This window comes from Coenobita brevimanus, chromosome 45 (genome assembly GCF_032717465.1).
Source record: "Coenobita brevimanus isolate Jiangsu-jjx chromosome 45, ASM3271746v2, whole genome shotgun sequence".
NCBI classification, from domain to species: domain Eukaryota; kingdom Metazoa; phylum Arthropoda; class Malacostraca; order Decapoda; family Coenobitidae; genus Coenobita; species Coenobita brevimanus.
Genome location: NC_136998.1, coordinates 36,722,183 through 36,748,559, shown reverse-complemented (window position 1 = coordinate 36,748,559; position 26,377 = coordinate 36,722,183). Strand labels below are relative to the sequence as shown.

General features: G+C 41.8%; 1 protein-coding gene across 1 annotated transcript; it reads right to left on the bottom strand.

Moving 5' to 3' along the window:
* Positions 1-1,609: 1,609 nt before the first annotated feature.
* On the bottom strand, positions 1,610-25,867 carry LOC145398411 (small glutamine-rich tetratricopeptide repeat-containing protein alpha-like). Its single transcript, XM_080271287.1, has 8 exons — positions 25,788-25,867; positions 20,741-20,957; positions 20,193-20,359; positions 17,960-18,109; positions 7,047-7,219; positions 5,764-5,899; positions 5,142-5,297; positions 1,610-4,089 (listed from the first exon to the last, which is right to left on the bottom strand). Exons 1-8 carry the CDS (start codon positions 25,793-25,795, stop codon positions 3,945-3,947), a joined length of 1,152 nt encoding a protein of 383 aa, XP_080127413.1. The 5' UTR covers positions 25,796-25,867; the 3' UTR covers positions 1,610-3,944.
* Positions 25,868-26,377: the final 510 nt, after the last annotated feature.

The window sequence follows — 26,377 nt, the reverse complement described above, 5'->3', positions numbered from 1 at the left end:
GGGATTCAGGCATCTGGCAACAGATAGATAAATAGACACTGCTCCACACTTTTCCCTAGTACATAATCTGCCTCTTACCCTCACTCTTAAGTACTAGTAAGACTCATTGGCATAATATCAATGTACTTTCTTTGCACATGTCTATACTATCTCACTGTATTCCTTTTTATCCGCTCAATAATTCCACATCTATCACTAACTTTCAAGATACCCTAAACTAACAAACACCTTTTTTCTGTACACCATCCAACAAGCACATACAGTACCTGTAGTTGTTCTGAAAAAGGTAATTTCTCTAGCTAGTAGAAAAAATTTTTCTGTTTCTCACAATGGATAGGACAGGATAGAATTAGATGTATGAAACTACTGTATGTACAATATGGAGATGCATATGACAGTTGCTTCCTCCCCCCCCCCTCCCAGCAGACAGCCTAGTCCCTAGCCCATAGGTACAGTATTATGAGGCACATTTCTGTGTAGCTGTTTTGGTGTACTCAGTCACAGCACACAGATAACTGAGGGGTCAAGTGTTTAATTCCATCCAAAGGCCACTGGATGCTGCATGAAGGGCATCCAGTCACAAAGTGCTTCATCATCATCATTTAATTCTGTGTAGCCCCATAAGGAGTGTAGAAGCCTGGGGCTAGACAAGTTGATCCTAACATGTAAGATGATAGTGACCAGCCTCACTCATCCCTGAGTGACATTACATGACCAATAAACCCAACCACCCCTTGGATATAAACCTGCACCGGCTCAATCCGACTGGAGCACCTTAATTACCCACTAAACCACCAGGTGCCATAGTTTGGTTACATGATTACTAACAAGTGTAGTAAATGGTTACCTGGTGTACAGGAGACCACTTGTCAATCAGTGTAGAATCACCCATAGACAGAAGGATGAGGAAAGACAGAGGAAAGGAAGAAAGGAAAAAGAAGGAAAGATGAGAGGAAAGGGCAGTCACCCAAGAGTAGCACTACATCGAGTGAGTGGATTTCAATAAAATCCTATATTTAAGGGCAATGCTTTAGCTTGTCAAGAGAGGACTGCATAGTTTACAAGAAAACTCCATCAGCATCCGACTGTGAGGTGGAGCCTGTAATTCAGAAGGCTTGAATGGTGAGAGGATGGGTGGACCATTTTACAGAACACATACTCAACTGCTGTTTGTATGCTTTCCTGTTTCTACTTCTGGATCCTATCTAGTCTCCCCTCCTCCCCCTTTTTTTTTTTTACGAAGCTTCAGATGATTACTGAATATTGCTTGAATGGGTCTTATGTTTCATATGACTGCACATTTCTTATTTATTTATTTTTCTGGATCAGTGCTTTATATGGTATGGGTACTTGGGATATAATGCTAATGGTGAATATTTATCAGGCTGATTGTTCCTGTATTCTGTTAAAACTCCCTCATAATTTCTTTTGGCCATGGTACCCATTTTCCACTTCTGTACCAAGTACCGGTACTGCAGATACATCATTATGGCAATATACATTTACTGCCCCAGCAAGATGTGTTGGGCCCTGGTTGGCTACTCAGTCCAGACATTAAGGCAAGAATGACCAGTCACTCATTCCCAGGTGATATTATGTAAGCAATAAGCCCCAATCACCCCTTAATTTTTAATGTGAAAATTCTTGGTATTCAGATATCCAAAACACATTACAGTAAAAGTCCCATATAAACTTCCCTAGCAACCATGAATTTTCTATGTGAGGGCTACCAGACAGGCATGAATTTTTTATTTAGCTCATAAGCCTCCCTTCTAACTTCCTGCAGTTTGTGGGCATATAATACACTACATGCAATATGCATCTGGAAAAAAATACAAATGTATTCAAATGAATAACATATTTCTGTATTTTACAAGGATAATGTTTTGTGTTATGCTGCAATGCCTTTGCATGTAGAAATAAAGGTTAATGTACAGAATCTTCATAACTTATCCAACATAACTTATTCCATTCTGTACACAATCTTCATAACTCATCCAACATAACCTATTCCATTCTATACTAACCCTTGGAGAGGTTGCAAGCCAAGAATTTGGTAAGAAAACTCCTCAAAATAACCAACACATTCCTCCTGGTGCTAAAATCTTAACTTTACTCCCAAGTGTTGTCGCATTTACAACAACAACAATGTAAGGTACAGTACTGATTCAGAAATTTTGTCTTTATATATTCCACAAAGCTATCAAGTCCTATATCCCCTAAATATCAAAAGTTTAAATCCAATAACTATTCTAGGATATCAATTTACAGCACCAAACTAAGAACCATAAACTAGGAAGAGACAGTACAGTACTGTATATAAACTGAACTGCTGAATCTAGCCTACCAGGATTATTACTGTCATGCACTCTTTTACGATAAGGTTTTACATCCTTAAACGAGTACAAATTCCATTCTTTCATAAACAAAGTTAATACAGTAATATGATATGACTGCTGTAATGAGAGGAAATATACAATTACAGTACTAAGTATTATCCAAGCTCAAATCAGCACATCTGAGACATTAATTTTATTGCTTTATTATCTGAACTGTAGCTCTGAAACTATTATACAATGCTGTAACTACAAATCACACCTATAGTAATAACTACCTCTCAATATATGAAAATACAAAGGTGCAAGGACATGTTCTATAGTCCTCCTATTTAATGAAAAATGACATTAGCTCTGTACGTAAAATTACTCCATTCAAGAAAGATAACACCAATTGCTTCCTTAAAAGCATAAATACTTATAATCAAGCAAACCTGTATTATAAACTTTAGTTGGGCAGCTCTTCACACGCATCATTGGCCTACATCACCAAACTGCATTTAAGCATACAGTATATACACTGTTAACACAGGCAGTACTCACACAGATCTTGCAGACTTCATTACTCTTTTTTCTAGTGTTACCTGTATTTGATTACGGTATATGTCATAAACGTGATTTGCATGTGTTACCAGTGTGTTACCCTTATATTTTTCCCACACTTGCACAATTTATTCTAATGCTAAAGAAAGATATACAGTAGATATATAAAACAAATTTCATGTGATCAAACACAGAAGAAAAATCATTATCTTTTCTTGTTCATTTGTGTAAAATAGCACAGAGGTGATACATCAGGCTGATGCACTAGGAAGCAAGTTTATAATCACAGATCTGACAATAAGAAATGAGTACAGTACAGCAATATAATGGTATCTACAATACCTTAAGAGGACTATTATATCAGCACAAATAATCATTAATATAAAATTTGCTCAAATATGTTTCATTCAAAGAACATCCTCATCTTCCTGTATAATCATACTAATATCTGGTAAAATGTGCTACTGCAGTATGCTGTAACCAGATACCAGAGACCTGAGCCTTAACAACACACAAATTTTGGTTTGTCAGGTGAACTGTGACAAACTCTCAAGAAAAGAGCAATTACAGCATACTTAGCTCAGACAATAATGATAAACTGTTGAGTTTTTATGACTACTGAAATTAATATCATTTTTATAATCCTCCCAACCCAGACACACACTGAAATTGTATACTCTGTTACAGTGATTTACCTATAATCATGCTTTCTATATACAGTACTGTACATCACTTCCTTAACTTACCTTGCAAAGAACTAATTACTGTACTTGTCTTCTATGCTGGCTGATAATGTTTGCAATTAATAAACTTCCTACAAGTACAGTCAATAATCTCTACAAAACAAAAATGAGATGTGGCACTTCCATAACTCCTAATCCTGTACATCCCCCAAACCCTGATATTCTCCCAGGCATTAGACAATCTGGGTTTAGGAGGATCATTGTAACATTAATAACAAATGGTGACACACACACACACACACACACACACATAACCTTCATAGAATTGAAGAGCTGTGTACAACAGTATGAATGTTCATACAAGTTTCTTGGGTGAGTTACATTACTGTGGTGAGGAGGAATCCTGCCCACTCCCACCATTGCCCCCCTGCCCATCCCCTGTCCCGCTTCCCCGGTTCATCTGCTGACGAATTTGTTCCACCAACTCGGGATGCTGAGTCTGCATCTGCTCCGCCAGCTGTCGCCCCCTGCACACATATAGACAATTTCAATGTGATATTCTTTTGCAGTTAGGAGACTGAACACTGCTGCTGTCAGAGATTGTGCAAGCAGCTGCCATCATGTGAACAAGGCTGACACATGCAAGCATCCGTAAAAGCCTTTCAAAACAAATGAACTCGGAAACCAGCCTGTTTATCAATCACCAAATATAATATATGCTATGCTTTCTCTTTCATTATTCATTGGGGGCAGGGTGGCTCAGTGGTACACCATCTGACTTGAGACCAACGGGTCGAGAGTTCACGCCCCACCTCAGCTGCCCTACTGGGAGAGGTAACGCTCTCCTGTCACCTAGTGGGGCTCTATGGCCCAGTCAAGCAGCCGTGGTTCAATGGTTTAGAGCCCTCCACTTTGACTGAAGGGTCGGAGGTGTGAGTCCACCCAAAGATTATTGGTAGACATCAGGAAATGCATCCAGTCATAAAGTGCCACATGCTCCAAACCAAAAGTCTTCTACCCAGGGGCAATGTCTTGGCACTTATTGGGAAAAAAAAAAAAAGGGGGGGGGGGAGGACATGGTATAAAACTAAAATTTTCCTAAAAAACACTGCCACTCCATGAGAAAAAATAATCACATGTGTTTCTCACCTTTCACTTCAAATACCTCTTACAGCTATGCATAGAACATGAAAGCGAGTGGGTTATTTCTCGTGACAGAAAATGATGTTCCATGGTCCTAATGATTAACTTTCTTTCATGAACATATATAGCAAAGCTGCAATTTCTTGTCAAGTGTGTGTGAACCAGCTGCTTTCACTGAAAAACTCAAACCTCTGCACACTTACTCCAAAATTATATTTGCAAAGACCGGTCATCTATACTTTAGTATCATGATACAATCAGACTTAACTAATCCACTACCACATTCCACTCATTTTGGCTTTCTGATATATTTCCCCAAAACAGAAAATTGAAATGTAACAGTATAACAATTTTACCTTAAAAAATTATTTATTACCTGATCTAAATACATCCACAATGTAAAGGTTTAAATATCAGTGAGGTAAGAAAGACTTACGCATTAAGCAGAGCCTCAAGTCCACCACCTGGTGCTCCCCCGGGTGGTGCACTGGGAGGAGCACCTGAAGTAGCATTGGGTGGAGTTGGCACCCCTCCCCCTGTGCCACCGCCGCCACCACCAATCCCTCCGATACTACCCATGAAGCTGCTCATCCTTTGATAAAAATACAGATCATATCAACTGGATTTAGTATTATGAACAAAGATACACAACCTTATCTATGCAATTACATGACTGATTACAGCAGTATCATCAGTTCTGCAGTTCCCCTCTCAAGGTGCAGGACCCTCAAGCTAGGCTACAGGGGAGGACTGTCGGATATAACAGACTATCAGCTTTACTGGATCAGGCTTCCCCCCAGTTTAAGTCTGCTATAGCAAGGGTTTACTGAATATACAAACAATTTTGCATTACACAATGTGTGATGTGCACAGCATCTTTATTAATTATTATGAAGGCTATTTGGGCTACATTTGATGCTAATGGACAATCAGTTTCAAAGAACTGGGCTTCCCTTTAACTGTCTGTTTGAATAAGGGTTTGCTCGTTGCTGTTGCTGTTGTGACCTTAAGCTCGTCAAAGTGAATGGGTTTAAGGATTTGGGCAATACTCTACTTACATATTCTGCATGTTAGGGTCAGACATGAGCTGTGTGGCCATATTCATGAAGCCAGGGTTGTTTAGCATTGATGAAAGATCTGGCCCACCTGCACCTCCCAACCCAGCCAAACTCCCAAAATTGAATGGTAGACCACCTGCAACATACAGCAGTCATCAGTTACACAATGAGAGAGTAATCTACAAAAGGACACCACCTGAATTTCATGAGTTAGTGTAGTAGTAGCTGTAAAACCTGGGCTCATCTGAATATGAACCTAGTTAACTGCAGGGAGAAGTTACCATTCTCCTGCAGTCTACCATCAACCTATTTTGGGAAAAGGAGTGAACTGAGGAATGTTTGTCTGACCAGACAGCAGATCCACCTGGTAGCATCAATATCACTACAGGAAGGTGTCCCCCTATAGCACCTCAAGGGACTAAACAAGTTAAACAATACAAGCTGTCCCATTACCCCCTTCATCCAAGAATGTATATAATTTCTGTTACAGTCCTACTCCCAACAGACAATTTATTCATCATCCAGACCTCTTTTTTTCATCTATGGAAATGGTGTAAAGAAACTCCAGTTTGACACATCTCCCATGAATGAATAAAATCATCTGGAGATGGCAAAAAAAAAAAAAAAAAAAAAAAAAAAAAAACATTGACCGGGTTAAAGTCTACACTGTATCAGGTAAAATGGTACTATATGCAAAGCTACTCTCTGCAAGATATTCTGGTCCATGGCTATGGGAAAAAAAAAAAAAATTGTGGTTCATGAAAAAATAAATAAATAAATAAATAAAGTAAAAAAATAAGCCAGGATACCATTCACAACACTGGGTGATAACCATGTAACCAACCCATATGCATTCACAAGTCAACAAGTGGGTTGGTGGAAGATTAGCCCCTCTTCCCATACAAATGGCCACCCCTTACGGAATAATAGCATCTGGGTACAGATTGACAGACAACAAATATGATGTTGATGATGATGATAACAAACAAATTAGACTTTTTATTCTGCACATACAGTATATAAGCAACATTCATTACACATGTACCGATAAATATGGGACATATTTCAAAAAACCATCTTTTTCCATAAAACTGGTATTGTAAACCAATGGAATGTGGCAAGTCAGCATTACAGGGCACACAGGTCTGCATTAAAGGATGCACAGGTCAGCATCTGCAAATGCATCACCCAGAATATTATTTACATACCAATGTGAATCTGAGAGTTAATTAGGTACCAATTTTTGAACAGCTGATATCTAACCTCACTACTGTACAACTTACCCAACCCTCCTACTGAGTTAGCTCGAGATTGCTGTTGGTTTGGATCTGCTTGTAATTTCTCTTCTGCAATGGCTAGGTTGCCACGGTAACTCTCATTATCAGGCTCAAGTTCCAGGGCGCGCTGGTAGCATTCCTTGGCTTCACGGTGTTCGTTTATGTTGGAATGTGCCAGCCTGCAAACAATGTGGGATATTCACCCCTTCATGACAGTGATGTATTTTACTGAATATTTCTTGTTGCCTCGAAATTATTATACTCAGCTCTGGGTAAACCTGCTAAAGTGATGGAGTAAATGAAGGCTATATCAAACTTCTCCAGCAGGAAATCTCTCTAATGCTGAATAAATTTATCTGGAGACAACAAAAATACAACAAACCTAGTTACCTACTAACTTATTGTGTAGTCACAACAAGGAAGCTTTGCCATAACAATTTATCGTACTGACTGTCATTGTCAGCATGGATACAATTTACATTTGTCTCAATAAACAAGCTAACTGTATGCTTAATTGTAAACATATTCCTTTCAGATAAAGAGAGGAACCACAGCTATTTCTGTAAAGTTACAGCTTTACAGATTTTGTGGTTTTCTAAAAAATATGCTACAGAGAAAACACTGAGAAGATTTGAATCCATAACTTTCCACTATGCTAAATGGCAAAATATCGAGCAAAAATTCTCAAAAAACTTTTATCATAGGATATTCAACCAAATAGCTAAATCTCAATAAGTTAGAGATATCTGAATTTCAAAAAGGCAATTCTTGCACCAAAAATGAGTATATGACCTTAAAAAATTGGTCAAGGTCATTTATATTTGTCACAAGTATTTGGGTTACCCTAGGGTACTTTCTTCTATAATATCATCAAGATCTAAGAAAAAAAAAGTGCAAAGAAAAACAATAGTACTTACCAAAACAATAAGCTTCACCATACATATGGCAAAGCTTAAAAACATATAATTGGACTGAAGTACAGTATATTCAGTCAGACTACTATATAACCATTATCCTTTAACCCATGGCGTCCAGGTGTCTTGTACAGATGACTGCAAGGAGACGTCCGGGTAGCATTTTTTTTTTTTTTTATGCGAGGAAGAAGGAACCAAAGGCCACGAGCCCGCAGTAACAGTTCCCTCCAAGAGAAAAACAAAATACAATATAGAGCCAAATTCAAAGATCCGATCATTTTGAGATGCCTGGACACACTGCGTTTGAAAGACTGGAGATCATAGGCAGCAGGAAATACAGACAGAGGGAGACAGTTCCAGAGCTGACCTGTTGCATAAATGAAAGACTGGGAGTAACGGTTAACTCTTGCATTAGAGAGTTGGACAGAAAAGGGATGAGAGTTTGCTGCCAGACGGGTGCTACGCGCCCGTCGTAGAGGTGGAGGAATGCAAGCAGACAGTTCAGAGGAGCAGTGACCATTAAAGTAGCGATGGAAAAGAGATAAAGATGCAACAGTGCGGCGAAGAGACAGAGGTTGAAGGGAGTCAGTAAGAAGAGGAGAGTTAATGAGACGAAAAGCCTTTGACTCCACCCTATTGAGAAGAGCTGTATGTGGGGAGCCTCCCCACACGAGAGTTGTACTCCACACAGGGGCGGATAAAACTCCTGTATAGAGTCAACAATTGTGCAGGGGTAAAGAAAGAGCAGAGTCGGCTTAGCACACCCAATCTCTTGGAAGCAGATTTTACAAGAGATGTAATATGATCTTTCCAAGATAAGTCCCTAGTAAATGAAACCCCAAGCATGTTCAAGGATGATGCAGGATTAAGTTGAATATTATTAAACATTAGTGGGTATACCTGTGGAAGATTTTGTCGGGTTGATAGGTGTAAGAACTGAGTCTTAGATGCATTAAAGACAACCATATTATTTTTACCCCAATCAGAGAAATGAGCCAAGTCAGACATTAGGTGTGCCATAGCCTCATCCCTTGTTTGTTGAAGTAACTGTTTAGATGGGCGTAGTGGGAACTGAATGGAAAGGTGAAGGGTGGAGTCATCAGCGTATGAGTGGATAGGGTTAGATGTACAACTTAGAAGATCATTGATGAATAAAAGGAAGAGAGTTGGTGATAGGACAGAGCCCTGAGGAACACCACTGTTGATAGATCTAGGAGAAGAACGATGGCCGTCTACAACAGCGGCTATAGAACGACCAGAAAGGAAGCTAGCGATGAAGGCACAGATAGAAGGATAGAAACCGTAGGAGGGCAGTTTGGAAATTAAAGATTTATGCCAGACTCGATCGAAAGCCTTTGAGATGTCAAGTGCAATGGCAAAGCTTTCGCCAAAGTCCCAAAAGGAGGATGACCAGGAGTCTAAAAGGTAGGAGAGAAGATCGCCAGGGGAGCGTCCCTGACGGAACCCATACTGACGATCGGAAAGAAGGTTGTGATAGGAAAGATGCCTTAAAATTTTTCTATTAAGAATTGACTCGAAAACTTTTGAAATACAGGACGTTAAAGCAATTGGACGATAGTTGGAGGATTGGGAGTGGTCACCCTTCTTTGGGACTGGCTGTATGAGAGCAATCTTCCAGCAAGAAGGAAAGGGACAAGTTGACAGACAAAGGCGAAAGAGTTTGCCTAGGCAGGGTGTAAGCACAGAAGCACAGTTCTTGAGAACAACAGGAGGGACCCCATCAGGCCCATATGCCTTGTTAGTACTGAGGCCAGTGATGGCAGAAAATACATCAACTGAAGAAATTTTAATGTCAGTCATGAGGAAGTCAGAGGGGGGAAGTGATGGAGGAACAGCACCGGAATCGTCTAAGGTGGAATTGGAGGAGAAAGTCTGTGCGAAGAGATCTGCTTTATCAGTAGAAGAAATAGCTACAGAACCATCAGAGTAGAAAAGAGGAGGGAAGGATGATGAGGTAAAGTTGTTAGAAAGATTTTTGGCAAGGTGCCAGAAGGAGCGGGAAGAATTCGAGTTGGAGAGTTGAGAGCATTTAGTATGGATGAAATTATTTTTAGTAGAGCGAAGAACAGACTTAGCACGATTCCGGGCAGAAATGTAAAGATGATGTGATTCTGGGGTGGGTTGGCTCCGGTACCTTTTGTAGGCCCTCTCCTTGTTGCGGACAGCATTAGAACAAGCGTGATTAAACCAAGGCTTTCTTGCGTTAGTCAAAGGATATGAGAAAGGAATGTATGCTTCCATGCCCGAAAGAATAACCTCCGTAATGGGCAAGGCACACTCAGATGGCTCACGGCCATGGAAGCAATAATCATTCCAGGGAAAATCAAAGAAGTACTGCCTGAGGGCCTCCCAGTCCGCGGCTCCAAAATGCCACAGACGATGTTTCCCTGGAGGGTCCACAGGCCGTACTGGAGTGATAGGACAGGTTAAGGTAATAAGGTTGTGATTGGAGGAGCCCAATGGAGAGAAAAGATTAACAGAGTAAGCAGAAGGATTAGTTGTGAGGAAGAGGTCAAGTATGTTGGAGCTCTCTCCAAGGCGGTCAGGGATACGGGTAGGGTGCTGTACAAGCTGCTCTAGGTCATTAAGGATAGAAAAGATGTAGGCTTGTTCACCAGGTGGATCCGTGAAAGGAGAGGAGAGCCAAAGGTGGTGGTGAACATTGAAATCTCCAAGATGTTTATATGATCTAGTGTTTTGTGGCATTATTATTATTATAGTATTATTATAATTTCTAGTATTATATCACAGTACTATATTATATTATAGTATTATATATATTACTGCATTAACTGAGATATTACGGTTTAACCTCTACAGTACTATGACGAAAGATCGTCAGTTTGCAAGTTTGCCCCACAGAGTCCTATGACTGACAATTGTAGCAGGTCTGTCAAAAACTGCTGAGCACTAAGCCAACCCTTTTTATGACATGAATGGATCCTACCCAAACAGAACTAGGGGATGAGGTGGTGGAACGGAAGATCCCACTGCCTCACAAGGTCTGTGGAGAGACACCTCTTCCCCCCCAGCCACTTCTCCACCTCCCCCAGGCTGATTGGATATAGCCCACTCTGTTCCCTCCCAACCAAACTATCCACCAATACCCCACCTACATCATATGGGTAGGTGTCTCATGCCCACTCCCCCCCTCGCCCCCCACCTCCACCTACCCTCCTTTATATTAAATGACACGGCAACTTTCCCTGCTATGATCACTTTCTGTGTGTTTCCTCCCTCCATAATAACCCCCACAACACCTTCCCCACATTGTGGGTGCATCTCACCTCCCCTCATCCCTTCCAGAGACCCTCCACCCCGCCTCCACCTTCCTCCCTCCGTGTCCTTTGTCCAGAATATGGGACAGAAATTTCTCTGCCATGGTCGGCCTGTGTCTGTCTACTCTCACCAAAATTACCCGCACATCACCGCTCCCTCGCATTGTGGGTATGTCTCACCTCTGTCTGAGATCCCCCACCCTGCCTCCACCTCATTCCCTCCATAGCCTGTGTCCCAATTATGAAGCACTAATTTCCCTGCTATGATCCCCTTCTAATCCTTACCAAATGACTCTGACTGATGCATAGAAAGGCTTGTCATAAGTTTATAGTAATGCCGTAATGCCATTGTGTGAAACAAATGAGAAAGGGTGTGAAGTGGAAGAGTGGGAGGGTGTGCAATGTGTAAGACTGGGCATTAATGGGCGAGGAAGATGCAAAGAAGGAGTTGCTCTGATGATGAATGATGTGAGGATGAGTGGAATGTGAGAATACGAATGCGTCAGCTCGAGATGTATGTATGTCAAATTCAAGTTTGAGATGGTGAAAGTGACAGTGATTGTAGTGTATGCACCATGTGACGACAGGAGTGAGACAGAGAAAGACAGGTTTGGGGATGAGCTGGATGTAGCAGTGGGAGAAATGTCCAGGAGCTAGAAAGTGATCGCAATGGGCAATTTGAATGGAAGAATAGGCACTGGTCCTGAGGATGACATAATGGGTTGTAATGGAGTACCAGGAGAAAATGATTATGGGAAGCGGCTGAAGGATATGTGTCAGGAAAGGAGGTTGTGCATTTGTAACTTATATGTCAAACACAAGATACACATAAATATACAGTACATGGTATAGAGGGAACGGGGATCATGTTGACAGGAGTCTGATTGATTATGTGCTCATAGAGAAGTCGATGCATGGGAATGGTTGCCGATACAAGGCCAGTGAGAGGACGATGTGGAAGTCTGTCAGATCATATGACTGTGATATGCAAGATATGTCAGATCATATGACTGTGATATGCAAGATAAAGTTAAGAGGAGTGAGGTGGACCTGGAGAGTGAGGAGCACTCAAGGAGAAAGACTGTAAGTCAAGAAGCTGAGGATCAAAGAAATAGCAGGTGAATACAGGGTCAAAGTAGGTGAGGAGTTGCATTTAGTGGATTGGAGTGAAATGGATCTGGACAGCCTGTGGAATGCATATAAGGACTGCTTAGTTAGGAATGCTTAAGCCGTGTGTGGTACGGCATGAGTAACAACAAAGAAGAAAAGTACGGCATGGTGGGATGAAAATGTTAAGAGAGCAGTGGAGGAAAAGAGGAAGTGGCTACAGTGGTTACAGGACAGGGGTTCAATTGATATAAGAGCTGAATATACTGAGAGCAAGAAGCACATAGAGACTAATGAAGAGGAAAAAGGAGGTAAATGATGATATAGGGAGAAAATAAATGCAAATTACAGGCAGCCCTCCATATTTGTGGATTCAGCTTTCACGGGTCTTGCAAATTCGTGAATTACCCCTCTGTGGAGCCAAGATTCCGTTTGCAGCTGCAAAGTGTAGCAATGCAGATGCTTGCAGGTCATTTCGCACTAAAGCAGGTCTGCACCCAACCACCGTGCTCACGTGCTCCTCAGTCTGTGTTCTGACACTGCCTCAGTCGCTTCGCTGCCTCTACGCTGCCATGCCATACCTCCCGTAATTTCATTATTGTGCCCAAAAATTGTGCTCTCACCTGTTCAAAGGTAACAAGCGCATTGCTGTGCTATTAGATGAGTGAATTGGCGCCTGACTGTGCGATTTACTTGTGATAACTTTGTCCCACGTGTGTCAGGTTCATCATCATCATCACAAGTTGTCAGAGTTCATCTGCCAAACTTCAGGGACAGTGGTGAGTTAACTCCGAATTTAATAGGTATGGTTGTAAGAAGCTGGGGTAAATATGTAGCTAATAACCTGCCCACACTCCCATGGATGTGCGCAAGACGCACTCAGTCGCAGAAGTCTGTGGAAGTCGCCAGGTACATATTTACCCTAGCTTAGTACAGCCATACCCAATCAAACCGTATTTGCTATTAAACTTTTTAATACAGTTGGTCTGTTACTATTTGTGATAATTTATTCTAATTTCAGGTCCCAGATATGGCTTATTGGGTACAGTATGTGCACACTTGCTCACAGGGGATGATTTGCAGCCATAGAGGCATTTATGGGGAGGCGCACCAAACATTCGTGGAAATTCCACATTTGCGGGGGTCTGTGTCCTCTAACCTCCACATATGTGCAGGGCTGCCTGTACTCCGAAAATGGGATGTTATTCCAGAAAGAGGTGCGGAAATATAGAAGTGACAGCGGAAACAAACGTGAAAATGTGAAGGATGTAAGTGGTAGATTAGTAACCCATGGGGTTGAAGTAAGGACCAGATGGAAAGAATATTTTGAAAGCCCGATGAATGGGAATTGAGACAGCAGAGCCACTGTAAACATGGCTGGTTTTGGGGGTGTGCAGAGAAGGAATGCAGAGCCAGGAAATATGACACTCGCAGAGGTGAAGAACCTCGTGAAGAGGCTGAAAAATGGGAAAGAAGCTGGGGCTGATGAGGTGTATGCAGAGATGATTAAGTGTAATGGAAAGAGTGGAATGAAGTGCTTGTTGGAGATACCGGTAAGAAGGCACGGATAAGTGAAACTGTGCCAGCAGAGCGGAAAAAGGCTGTGATTGTACCCCTGTACAAAAATAAAGGTGGGCGAAGTGAGTGCAAGAATTATCGTGGCATAAGTTTTTTGAGTGTTCTAGGGAAGGTATATGGAAGAATTATTATGGAGAAAGTATGTGAGATATCAGAAGTCCTAGTGAGTGATGAACAGGGTGGCTTTACGAGTGGCAGTGGATGTGTGGATCATATATTTGTAGTGAGACAGACAGTGGAGATGGCTTGTGAGAAGGACTATAAAATGTTTATGGCATTTATGGATCTGGAAAAAACATACGACACAGTAGACACACAAGGATTGTGGAAGGTTTTGCGCATGCACAGTGTAGATGGTATGCTGCTAGGTGCCGTCAAGAGTTTTAGTGATGGTAGTGAGGCATATGTAAGGGTAAATGGGCAACTAAGTGAATGGTTCACGATCACTGTGAGGGTGTGACAAGGTTGTGTGATGTCCCCATTGCTGTTCAACATATGAGGTGCTACCCAAAAGTTCCAGTAATTTGAATATTGTTGGAAAACAAGTTCCCTTACCTCCACTGTCGCCTTCGAAGTAGTCCCCTTGGGCATGTATACATTGGTCCCAGCATTTTTTCCATAAGTCCATGCATCCTTGAAAGGCTTTAGGCATGATAGTCTTGAGCATCTCCTGTGATTCTGTCCAGAGCTCCTCAATTGAGTCAAAACGATGCCCTGTCAGTCGTAATTTCAGCTTGGGAAACAAGAAAAAGTCGCAGGGGGCAAGGTCAGGCGAATAAGGTGGGTGGGAAATGACTACCGGTACCATGTTAGTGGAAGCCAGAAACTGCTGGACAGCAATTGATGTGTGGGCGGGGGCGTTGTCATGATGCAGGACCCAGTCCTTGTTCTTCCACTGCTCTGGACGTTTGTGGCAGATGTTCTCCCTCAGACGCTGCAAAACTTCACAGTAAAACTTTCTGCTGACAGAATGGCCAGGTGGGATGAATTCCTTGTGAACAATCCCTTGGAGATCAAAGAAAACAATCAACATCAACTTGACACTGCTGCGCCATTGGTCTGCCATTGCAAAATTTGCCAAATCACCTACACACCACATTACAGAAGTAGGTGTAGCTCAACAACATGTCCGCTCACAGACACGGCTGGGGCCACACTGATGGACAAGGGGCACTGCTGACTCCTCCTTGTGGCAAAATGCAAAACTGCAAATGGTTGGCTCCCTCTGTTCAAATTACTGGAACTTTTGGGCAGCACCTCGTATATTTGGATGGGGTGATGAGAGGAGTAAAAACATGAGCAATGGAGAGAAGGATGGCATTGGTAATGAACGGCGATGGATGGAATATCTCAAATTTGTTGTTTGCTGATGATGCAGTGCTACTTGCAAATACCGGACAAGAACTTGGTAGACTAGTGCAGAGGTTTGTTGATGTCTGTGAGCATCATGCCTTGAGTGTAAATGCAGAGAAGAGTAAAGTGATGATTATTGAGGGAGAAGGTGACACCCAGTGTGCTGTTACAATGAATGGAGAGGGACAAGAATTGGTAAGAGGATTCAAATACCTGGGTAAAATGACAGAAAAGAGTGGAAAATGTGCAAAAGAAGTGGAAAGTAGAATGACACAAGGAAGGAAAGTAGCTGGTGCTATGAAGACCTTGATAAAAAACAGAGGCTTGTTGCAGCTGTACGAAGCTTAGATGAAGGAGTGTTAGTGCCAACTTTACCATACGGATGTGACTACGGTGTGGCATAAAAATGAAAAGTCAAGAACAAATGCTGTGGAGATGAGACTGTTGAGGAATATACAGTATATGGAACACAGAGAGTGGATAGGATACGAAATAATGTGATTCGTGAAAGATGTGGAGGGAGGGAGTCTGTGGACACCAGAATCGAAGAACGTGTACTAAGATGGTAAGGTCATGTGGATAGAATGGATAACAACAAGGTGGTGAAAAAGGTATATCTGAGTGAATTGGAAGGCGGGAGGACGCAAGGTAGGCCAAGGAGGGGGAGGGATATGCCGAATGAGTGTCTGAGGAAGAGAGGTATGGAAGTCGGTGAAGCCTAGGGGACTGACAAGAGACTGAGCTGGTTGGAGGAATTTTGTGTGAAGAAGCGCATGACTGGGGATTTGGCACCCTTTTTAATGTGACAGGGTTGGGTTTGACTCAATTGCATATGTTTATGTGAAGCTACAAAATATGGCGAAAGTTTTTGGCATATCAGATAGAGCCAGGATTCCAGGGACTTTAGTGATGAGTGAATGGCTGTGTGGCTCATTGCAGTGGGCACTCTTAGGCTGTCTGGACACTGCTTCACCTCAACCCTGCCCTAGGATGGGAAAGGAAGTCATGATGATGATGATAAAAACTGTTTTTCTTCACACTATTATGTGCCACTTATTTATTTATCATGTACTTTCTACAGCTTTTTTTCATTACCTTAAGAGTATATTTATTGGTTTCACAGTGTTTTACGAAGTTTCTTTGTTTTTCAGTTTTTTTTTTTTTTTTAAATACTCATGCTGATTCCTGCACCTACTGTAGTTTAATCAACAGAAATATATTTTACATTGATTTCACTGACTATGATAAGGATCTTTAGCTAAAAATTAGGTTTCTACCATTTATTTTTTTTTAGTATGGATTTTTTTTTTTTTTTTACACTCATGCTGACTCCTACATGTAGTTTCAAAAACAGAAACATATTTTACATTGATTTCACTGATTTTGATAAGGTTCTCTAACAAATATTAGGTTTCCGCCAATTTTGGGGGGGCTTTCTCTTACGATGAAGGGGGAATACTGTATTATAATTGTCGACAGGCAGTTTGTGGTAACCATTAGGCCTAGGGGAATGAGACTGGCATTTTCAGGTGAGTAAATTCAAGCTCTTCAAATCTGTAAGAAAAAATTTTCATCATCATCTAAAACTGTGTTGCCCCAAGAGGAGCATAGGAGCCCAGGGCTAGGCAAGTTGGTCTTGACATCTAAGATGAGAGTGACCAGCCTCACTCATCCCTGAGTGGCATTACGTGAGCAATAAACCCCAACCACATCATGGATATGAACCAACACAGGCTCAATCCGGTTGGAGCACCTTAATTACCCACTAAACCACCAGGCACCATAGTTTGGTTATATGGTTTCCACCCAGCGTAGTAAATGGCTTCCTGGTGTACAGGAAACTATTTGGCTTGTCACTCAGTGTAGAGTCACCCATAGACAGAAGAGGAAAGTATAAAAAAAAAGAATGACATAGGAGGAAGGAAGAGAGGGAAGGGCAGCTACCCAAGAACAGCACTACAGTACATTTACCTTGGTAAAAGTTAAAAAATCAACCCCGAATTGTGGCTGTGGTGGAACATAGTCTTAGAAAAATGCAGCCTTTAGGATTAAAAAAAACAGTGTTTTTCCAGAAATCCCTGGCTGGGAGAAGGGTCAGCGGATGTAAATGCCAGACTTAAAGGGTTGTGTTGAGTATGGGGAGGTGGTGGCTGAATCAGTAGAGAGGCAGCAGGCAGTCCTAATGGACCCAGGATCGAATCCCGGCTGGGGCAGGGAACAGTTTAAGGATTTGAATTTCCCAAAAAGCAGACTCTTCTGTTCTACCAGATGACCCGCCAACATGTCATAAAAATACCCCCGCTGATACCAATACACCAGTCCTGTATGAGACAGCCTTAGCATGTATTCAATTTGGATGGTGGTTGTTAGTGCCAAAGTGGTGACATATGGAGGTGTAGGAGGACTACTGGGCCTTGGGATAGGTCACTTCCCCTGAGAAATAGGCCCTGAAGCCTTTGCCCACAGTTGGACACACACATACACACACACACACACACACACACACACACACACACACACACACACACAAAACATACACTTTTCACTGATGCACCCACTCTATTATCACTAAAGTCATACCACAACACAGTACACTTCATGCACATCTCACACACACAACCTTTACACACAGACTTCAAAGAAAGATCTTGTGCAAGATTATCCTTACCCCATTCTCCCATAGGCTTTACTATATTGTGGTTCAATTTGTAGGGCCCTCTTGCAGTCCTCGATGGCCTCTCGGTGATTGTTGAGTTTACTGTGTGCCGCTGCCCTGTTACAATAGTATACAGCATTCTGGGAGTCCTTACTGATTGCCCTGGAAAAGTGTTTTAAGATAAACATATTTATAAACTCAACTTGGTACAAATGCAATAACAGGGTTCTTAGGAAACACTGTTTATATGCAGCACTTAACTTCTGTATCACTGTTGGTACTGGTACTGCACATCCATGCTTAACCTGCCCCATCCCGACATTTTTAGACCTTTTTTTTTTTTGGCTCAAACATCCGCTTTTCGTGAGAAACATCGAAAATTCATAGAGAAATCGCTCACCTGAGGTTTAAAATACCGGATTTAGGTGCGAGTACTTCCTTACCTGACTGGGTTTTCTAACAGGCTGGCACAAAAGAAAACAAGTTCTATGGGAGGGTAACTATTTTATCCACTCATAAACAGTATTTATTTATTTACTTGGTACGAATTTATATGTAGTACAAGAGTATATTGGTTTTCAAACAGTAATATAGGCATTATCAGCATTGTTTTACTCACTAACTCATCACCATTCATGACCTTTTTTTTCCCACATTACCTGATCATCATTTCTGACTATTTCTTCCTCTAAACTTTGTCCACCACATTGTCATCAATTGGGGAATCACTCTGGCCCTGAATGTCTTTATTGGCCAGGTCACTGGTAACAGGTGAATTGTCGAGATAATGGCGTGCAGGGGTGGGGGGAGAGGTTATGCGGTGTAAGGCATTGTTCCTGCTTGGCATCTTGTAGAGGAATAGAGGAAGGTGTCCCGTGTATACGTGCCAAAAATCACTCGCGAACTCACTCGCGAAAATTGAAAATTGTGCAAATTAGTGACCTTGCAATGTTGCCGCGTTAATTCACGTCGCCGGGATGGCACGTGTTAAAACCAATTTTTCTTTCAAAGGGAAGCCAATGTTATCTGGCATTAGCCATATTAATTAAAATCAGTGTACCCATAACAAAAAAGTTAATGAACAATGACAGATGCAGGTGATTACACAAATTTATGGTTCAGTATTGGGGGATACAAGACAATCATTTTCACCATCCTCAATACTTCACCTCTAGTTCCCTTGCATTACAAGCAAAGAATATGTGGAGAGTATTATCATCCCTTAAGAATCATGGGAGATATGTTCAAAGGCTTGCATACAATCTTAGAATTATCAGCATGCCTGCATCACAAAGTATCTGATACTAAACTTGAGTACAGCAGGGTACCTTCCCCTTCATGAGACAATTCTCCAATCCAAACAGGATGATCTAGGGTTGGCCTTCATGCTGTGCTGAAGTAAGGCATTAACCCCACTGCTCTCATGTTCTTAGATGCCTGGTGGTCTAGTGAGTTAAGGTTATCCAAAATGATTTGGCCCATAAAGGTCTCCATGGATGGCTCAGGTTTACTGCTCATGTCCTACTGTTAAAGGATGAGTAAGTGGTCACCATACAAGTCTGGACCTAGAAGCCTAGCATCAGGCCCCTACACTACTGATGGGACATTACAGTACTGGGATGGATGTTGGAAGGACAGAATACCATCATAATTACATACCAGCAAGCAATATATAATACTGCTATAGCTACAGTTTAAACACTCAAAATCAAAATATCTGTTGGTGGAAATTATGGCCAAATACAAATTTAACTTAAAAATGATGCCACCTTCCTCTTAAAGAATCCTAGTACAGTGCTGTACTGCAGTTGGCCATGGTATAGCTGATGTTTTGTATGGACTGGAAGCTAAACCATGTGTTAAAACCACCATTTACTTCCACAACAGTTGCTGGATACCGAAAGGTAAAAAGAAACTGGAGATGTGTATTAATATCTACAATAATGCAAAAATCTCAGTCTAGACTCATGCTATACGTAGTCACTCTGAAGAATGATCAATGAGTGACTGTACTTGTGGCTGAATGTCTCCTGCCTAAGAAAGATGATTGTGGGGCTAGTTGTAGGAATATTTCAGTCTCGTGGTTGCATCTCCCAGGATAGATGGTTGTCATTCATATACTGAAACTGTGTTTACTGTAAAGATAAAATAACAGTTTTGTCCTGGCCCTCTTCAGGTACTAAGAAATCAAGATCCAATATACTGAAGTATAGTACAGTGTATGTAGCTATTATTCTCCACTTACCTGGTATAACAATCTAAAGCCTCTTTAAATTTTTCATCACGCATAAGTTGGTTGCCTTCATTCTTGAGCTTCTCTGCATCTGCTTTCTCCTCAGCTGTGGCTTCCTTGGTGGGTGGTGCTGTGTCCATTTTCTGGGCTCCTGTACGGCTCGCACTCTCACTCACACCCTAACAGAACAAAAGTTTCACCAGATATTACTGTACATACAATCCAACCAGATTCCCTCAAAAAGTAATATGATGACACTACAGCACTGGAAGCTGGCCTTCCAAGAGATAATAAAATGTTCTCAGTACTACCTACAGTACATGGCTAAACTAAGGTTCTTACCAATATGAAATAAATGTGCATCATTAATATGTTTAAGGGAAAATTTGCTACTCTTCAATACTCTCATGTTGACAAAGTGGGGTTATCATCCAAAAATGTACCGCACTACCTACAACACCACATATGGTACAGGATAACCACTAAAATACCACAGCTAAATACAGTACTTCACAAAAAATTACACACATTAGTATGCAATGCTGAAAGATCTAGTTTACCTCAATTTTGGTGGCCTCTGAAAATATTTGAAGAAGGGGCCGAGATGAAGCCAATTCACTCTGCGCAAGTGACACCCCATACGCAGTCTCAAGGCACTGTATAGCCACCTCCACACTTTCCACACCCTCCTCTGTCAGGCCTCCACCCTCTGTCCCTCCCTCTAGCTGGGACTGGAGGAACTGGAGCATGGAGTATACTAAGCGATTTACAACGTCCCTGTGAATGAAGATGGACAGATAATTAGGATGAAGAAGCCTATTCAGTTAAAAAAAAAAAAAAAAAAAATTGCTGTTCATGAAACAAAACAATGGAAAAACAAAGTTACAAGTATGAGAGACCATATACAGCAGTACCAAAAGTCCACAAACTTTACACTAAGATTCTATCTATCTATAGCCCAACGCCCTAATCCCGCAAAGGGTGGCCGCAGACAAAACGCCTCCAAGTCGCTCTGTCACCCACCATTTGACTACCCTCCCCCCAACTCACCCCCCCCCTCCCTCATATACCTCTCAACTCCATCCCTCCACCTCATCTTCGGTCTACCTCTCCCTCTCCCTCCCTCCACCTCACCTACATACACCCTCTTAGTCAGTCTTTCATTCTCCATTCTCTTCACATGTCCAAACCACCTCAGTGTATTTCTCCTAATCTTCTCAACCACATCCACATCCACCCCACAGCGTTCCTTCACTTCTTCATTCGTCAACCTGTCCCTCCACGTCACTCCACATGCTCCTCTCAAGTAACTCATTTCCACTGCTCTCACTCTTGACTTGTTCCCCTCTTGCAAGGTCCATGCCTCGCTTCCATACGTCAGGGTAGGGATCACAATACTATCATGCAGTGACTTCTTAACTTCCATACTCACCTTCCTATTTCTTATCACTGCTTTCAGTGTACCAACAACCTTCCTTCCCTGCTGTACCCTTTCATGCACTTCATCCCCCAAAGTTCCATCCTTACTCATCACACTACCCAAGCACTTGAATGCACTCACATTCTCCATATCCTCACCATCCAACCTCACTGCACACTCTGTGACTTCATTCCTCTCAAAAACCATAACTTTACTTTTGTTTACATTAACTTTCAGATTCCTCCTCCTACACACTGTCCCAAATTCATTCACCAAACCTTGCAACTCCCATTCATCTTCACTCAACAGTACTGTATCATCAGCAAACAGCAACACCGGAATCTTCCAAATCTCACCCTCATTCATTAGAGCCACCCCCACATCCACTACCCTACCCTGCACCTCCTTTACAACCCCATCCATGTATATATTAAACAGCCATGGAGACCTCACACAACCCTGTTTCAGTCCCACATTGAGATCAAAGAACTCACTCAGCTCACCATCCACTCGCACCATAGCCCTAGCTCCCTCGTACATACTCTTCACAGCACTCGACAATTTCCCCTCCACTCCATATATTCTTAATACCTTCCACATACCTTGCCTATCTATTCTGTCATAAGCTTTCTCCAAGTCCATGAAGGCAGCATACACTTTCCTTCCCTTCTCTAGATACTTCTCCACTAAACATCTTAGAATAAATATCTGATCTACACACCCTTTTCCCTTCCTAAATCCCCCTTGTTCTTCTCCAACTAGCTCCTCTGTCACTAAGATTCACACATGTATATTACAGGCAGTTGTACATATCTCACATTACTCTTCTCTGTTACATATCCTGGTTACTGATCACCACAAGCAGCTAGTGATAAGACTTCCTAACACTGGAAAATTCATTACCTGTGGATTGCAAGCCACGGCTCAGGCTGGGTAGCGTCGCGTTGCGAGTCACAGCTCAGGCTGTGCTGGCCGTGCATCACCTCCAACTACTCCACCTCTACCCAAACTTATGCATGGCGCTACGCAAAAACGGAAATAGAGAGATTTTTTCTTTCACCAGATGATGCTCTGGATGTTTGTCTTCAAGTTTATAATAAAGTAAAACAATTTTTTTTTCTTTTTTAATTTTTTACACTACCGGTACTCCCAAACTTGAACTTAAGCATGGCCTTACGCAATGACAGAGAGAGAAAGAGACATTATATTTTTTTTTCACCAGATGATGCACTGGATGTTTACTAGAAGGGGGATTTAGGAAGGGAAAAGGGTGTGTAGATCAGATATTTGTTCTAAGATGTTTAGTGGAGAAGTATCTAGAGAAGGGAAGGAAAGTGTATGCTGCCTTCATGGACTTGGAGAAAGCTTATGACAGAATAGGTAGGCAAGGTATGTGGAAGGTATTAAGAATATATGGAGTGGAGGGGAAATTGTTGAGTGCTGTGAAGAGTATGTACGAGGGAGCTAGGGCTACGGTGCGAGTGGATGGTGAGCTGAGTGAGTTCTTTGATCTCAATGTGGGACTGAAACAGGGTTGTTTGATGTCTCCATGGCTGTTTAATACAGTATATACATGGATGAGGTTGTAAAGGAGGTGCAAGGTAGGGCAGTGGATGTGGGGCTGGCCCTAATGAATGAGGGTGAGATTTGGAAGATTCCGGTGTTGCTGTTTGCTGATGATACAGTATTGTTGAGTGAAGATGAATGGGAGTTGCAAGGTTTGGTGAATGAATTTGGGACAGTGTGTAGGAGGAGGAATCTGAAGGTTAATGTAAACAAAAGTAAAGTTATGGTGTTTGAGAGGAATGAAGTCACAGAGTGTGCAGTGAGGTTGGATGGTGAGGATATGGAGAATGTGAGTGCATTCAAGTACTTGGGTAGTGTGATGAGTAAGGATGGAACTTTGGGGGATGAAGTGCGTGAAAGGGTACAGCAGGGAAGGAAGGTTGTTGGTACACTGAAAGCAGTGATAAGAAATAGGGAGGTGAGTATGGAAGTTAAGAAGTCACTGCATGATAGTATTGTGATCCCTACCCTGACGTATGGAAGCGAGGCATGGACCTTGCAAGAGGGGAATAAGTCAAGAGTGAGGGCAGTGGAAATGAGTCACTTGAGAGGAGCATGTGGAGTGACATGGAGGGACAGGTTGACGAATGAAGAAGTGAAGGAACGCTGTGGGGTAGATGTGGATGTGGTTGAGAAGATTAGGAGAAATACACTGAGGTGGTCTGGACATGTGGATAGAATGGAGAATGAAAGACTGACTAAGAGGGTGTATGTAGGTGTGGTGGAGGAAGGGAGAGGGAGGGGTAGACAGAGGATGAGGTGGAGGGATGGAGTTGAGAGGTATATGAGGGAGGGGGGGGTGAGTTGGGGGGAGGGTAGTCAAATGGTGGGTGACAGAGCGACTTGGAGGCGTTTTGTCTGCGGCCACCCTTTGCGGGATTAGGGCGTCGGGCTATAGATAGATAGATAGATAGATTATTAAAAAAAAAAAATAAAAAAAAAAAAAAAAGTCTTTAGTGCACCACGGGGTAGGATAAAAAAAAAAAAAAAAAAAATGTAACTGCGCAATCCACACGTTAAGTGAGAAATTAGGATGTCCCATTCAATTCTAACACATACTCAAGTGTAAGTTTTACTGAGGTTATATGCCAATGGCACATTCCAGAATGGGAGAGGACTCCAGAGTACAGTAGGCTATATTAAAATGTTAGGCATATTCTTGTCATGCAGTTCGCCAGTTACATTTTCACATGCAGTAGCTAGCTATTTTTCTTCAGCTACATTTTCCTGTGCTAATTTTTCCAACAGCTGGGCTACATCCTCTCCTTAATTTCCCCAACATACTGTAAGCACCTTTTCATCTGTGTTTAGACATCACATCTTAAATGGAGGGTCTTTCATTATCATATGACTATTGCAAGCTCTGACATTGCAGTTCTTTAAATAATACCGGTATTCAGTGCATATGAAGGCTTGACTGGATGTGAAAAGTGGATATAGGATGTCTTTATTCAATCATTTTCACTGCCTGATTGTGTATTGTTGGCTGGGACTACCAGGTTAACAATGAACCTCTTATTTACATCCATCCGGCACCTGGATGCTTCAACATAAAAGAATCTTGTCTAATCCTATTTCACCTCGTCAATTTATCTGATGTAAGATCTGACGAGGAGAGTGTATGTGAGTGAGGTGGCAGGGGGTAGAGGGAGGGGGAGGCTGAGGATGAGATGGAGGGATGGGGTGGAGAGGTATATGAGAGGGGGGTGTGAGTTGGGAGCAGGACAGTGAAATGGCGGGGGACAGGGTGACGTGGAGGCGATTTGTTTGTGGCCACCCCGTATGGGATTGAGGCGTCTGGCAATATATAGATAGATAGAAGATATGTTTTTCTGTAATACTGATATAATCATCAAACTGTACTTCACAATTATCAAACAAAACATGCGGATAACAATACAGTATTCACAGGCATGAAAACATCAAACAGAATCCATAATAATTTAGTACCAGGTAGCCCATTTTTAATTCACACTGTTACTGGTATATAAAAATAGATGCAGGTTGTATGTATTATTTAAAAAAAGAAAAATACCTCAATCATAAATACTGTACATCCAGATGGAGCACCTAGTAAATTAAGTTCAGATAAGTACTACCAACATGAAATTTATCATTTCCAATTTTCACTTTTGCCCAAACTCTTGGAGGCCTCAATATTGTCTCTAAATTTGGCAAAAGTGCTTGTCATCTTAACAAAATAAATGCTTTAGGTATTTTTTTATGACAGAATCTTATGAGTGACTGACGTTTACAGTGTTTCAGCTGCTTACAGCTGTACTTCATGGTAAAATACATGGCATTATGTTTACCTGAAGCTTCAAAACATTTGCTCACAAGTTGTGCCAAAGAGCCTGTACATTTCTGACCACTCAAATACCAGGCCATAACTTGATATATTCAACCTGCACATTCAATACATAAGTAGAAATAATCCTACTTCCAGAGATATTACAACTTTGCTACAAGTTCATCAGAGCTACGGTACCCACGATACAAACTTTACCAACTGCAGCTTACCCTTCAGAACTTCTTTATCAATAGTGAAACTGTGAAGCAAATAATACTGACAAAATCAATGCCAAACATCTGTGCATTCAAATAATTTTAGAGTTACGTACCTGTCCATGATGTGACAATCTCCACGCCAGGATCAGCCGCTCCGCAGCATTTGCTATAGGTTTCAATGATGTAATTCTACGCACACAGTATTATTTACATTAAAAAATACAGAATGGGTGTAAATATATGGCTTGTTATTTAAAAATTTATAAATGCACACTAACAGCTTCAATGAAATCGAATTTCGGTACTGTAGTCATCATCATCATCTAAATCTTTCCCACGCTACGGTCGGCAGGGTGAAGAGTAGCAACATTCAGACAGGGGAGCTCGCTTCCATTCTCTCATCATTCAAACCCACGGAATTCTGGCTCCATCAGGTAGGCCAAAATAATTTAACCACGTTCTGTAGCTTCACGTATATACATCTGATAGAGTCAGTCCTAACGCTGGTTATGCGCATCTCTGCAAAATATTCATCCAGCCAGCTTGGTCTCTCCCTTACCAACTTCATACCTCTCTTCCTCACACACTTATCCACCATAGCCCTCCACCTTCTTGGCCTAACTCGCTTCCTCCCTCTTTCAGATGATAGATTCGCACAGATATACCTTTTTCACCACTCTTTCGTCCTTTCTTCCCACATGGC

Excerpts from the sequence above, each read along its gene's own strand:
- LOC145398411 (XM_080271287.1), bottom strand. Across the intron at positions 5,298-5,763 it reads GACCCTAACATGCAGAATAT|GATGAGCAGCTTCATGGGTA; the intron begins GTAAGTAGAGTA and ends TTTTTATCAAAG. Across the intron at positions 4,090-5,141 it reads CTTGAGGCTCTGCTTAATGC|GGGGCGACAGCTGGCGGAGC; the intron begins GTAAGTCTTTCT and ends ATATGTGTGCAG.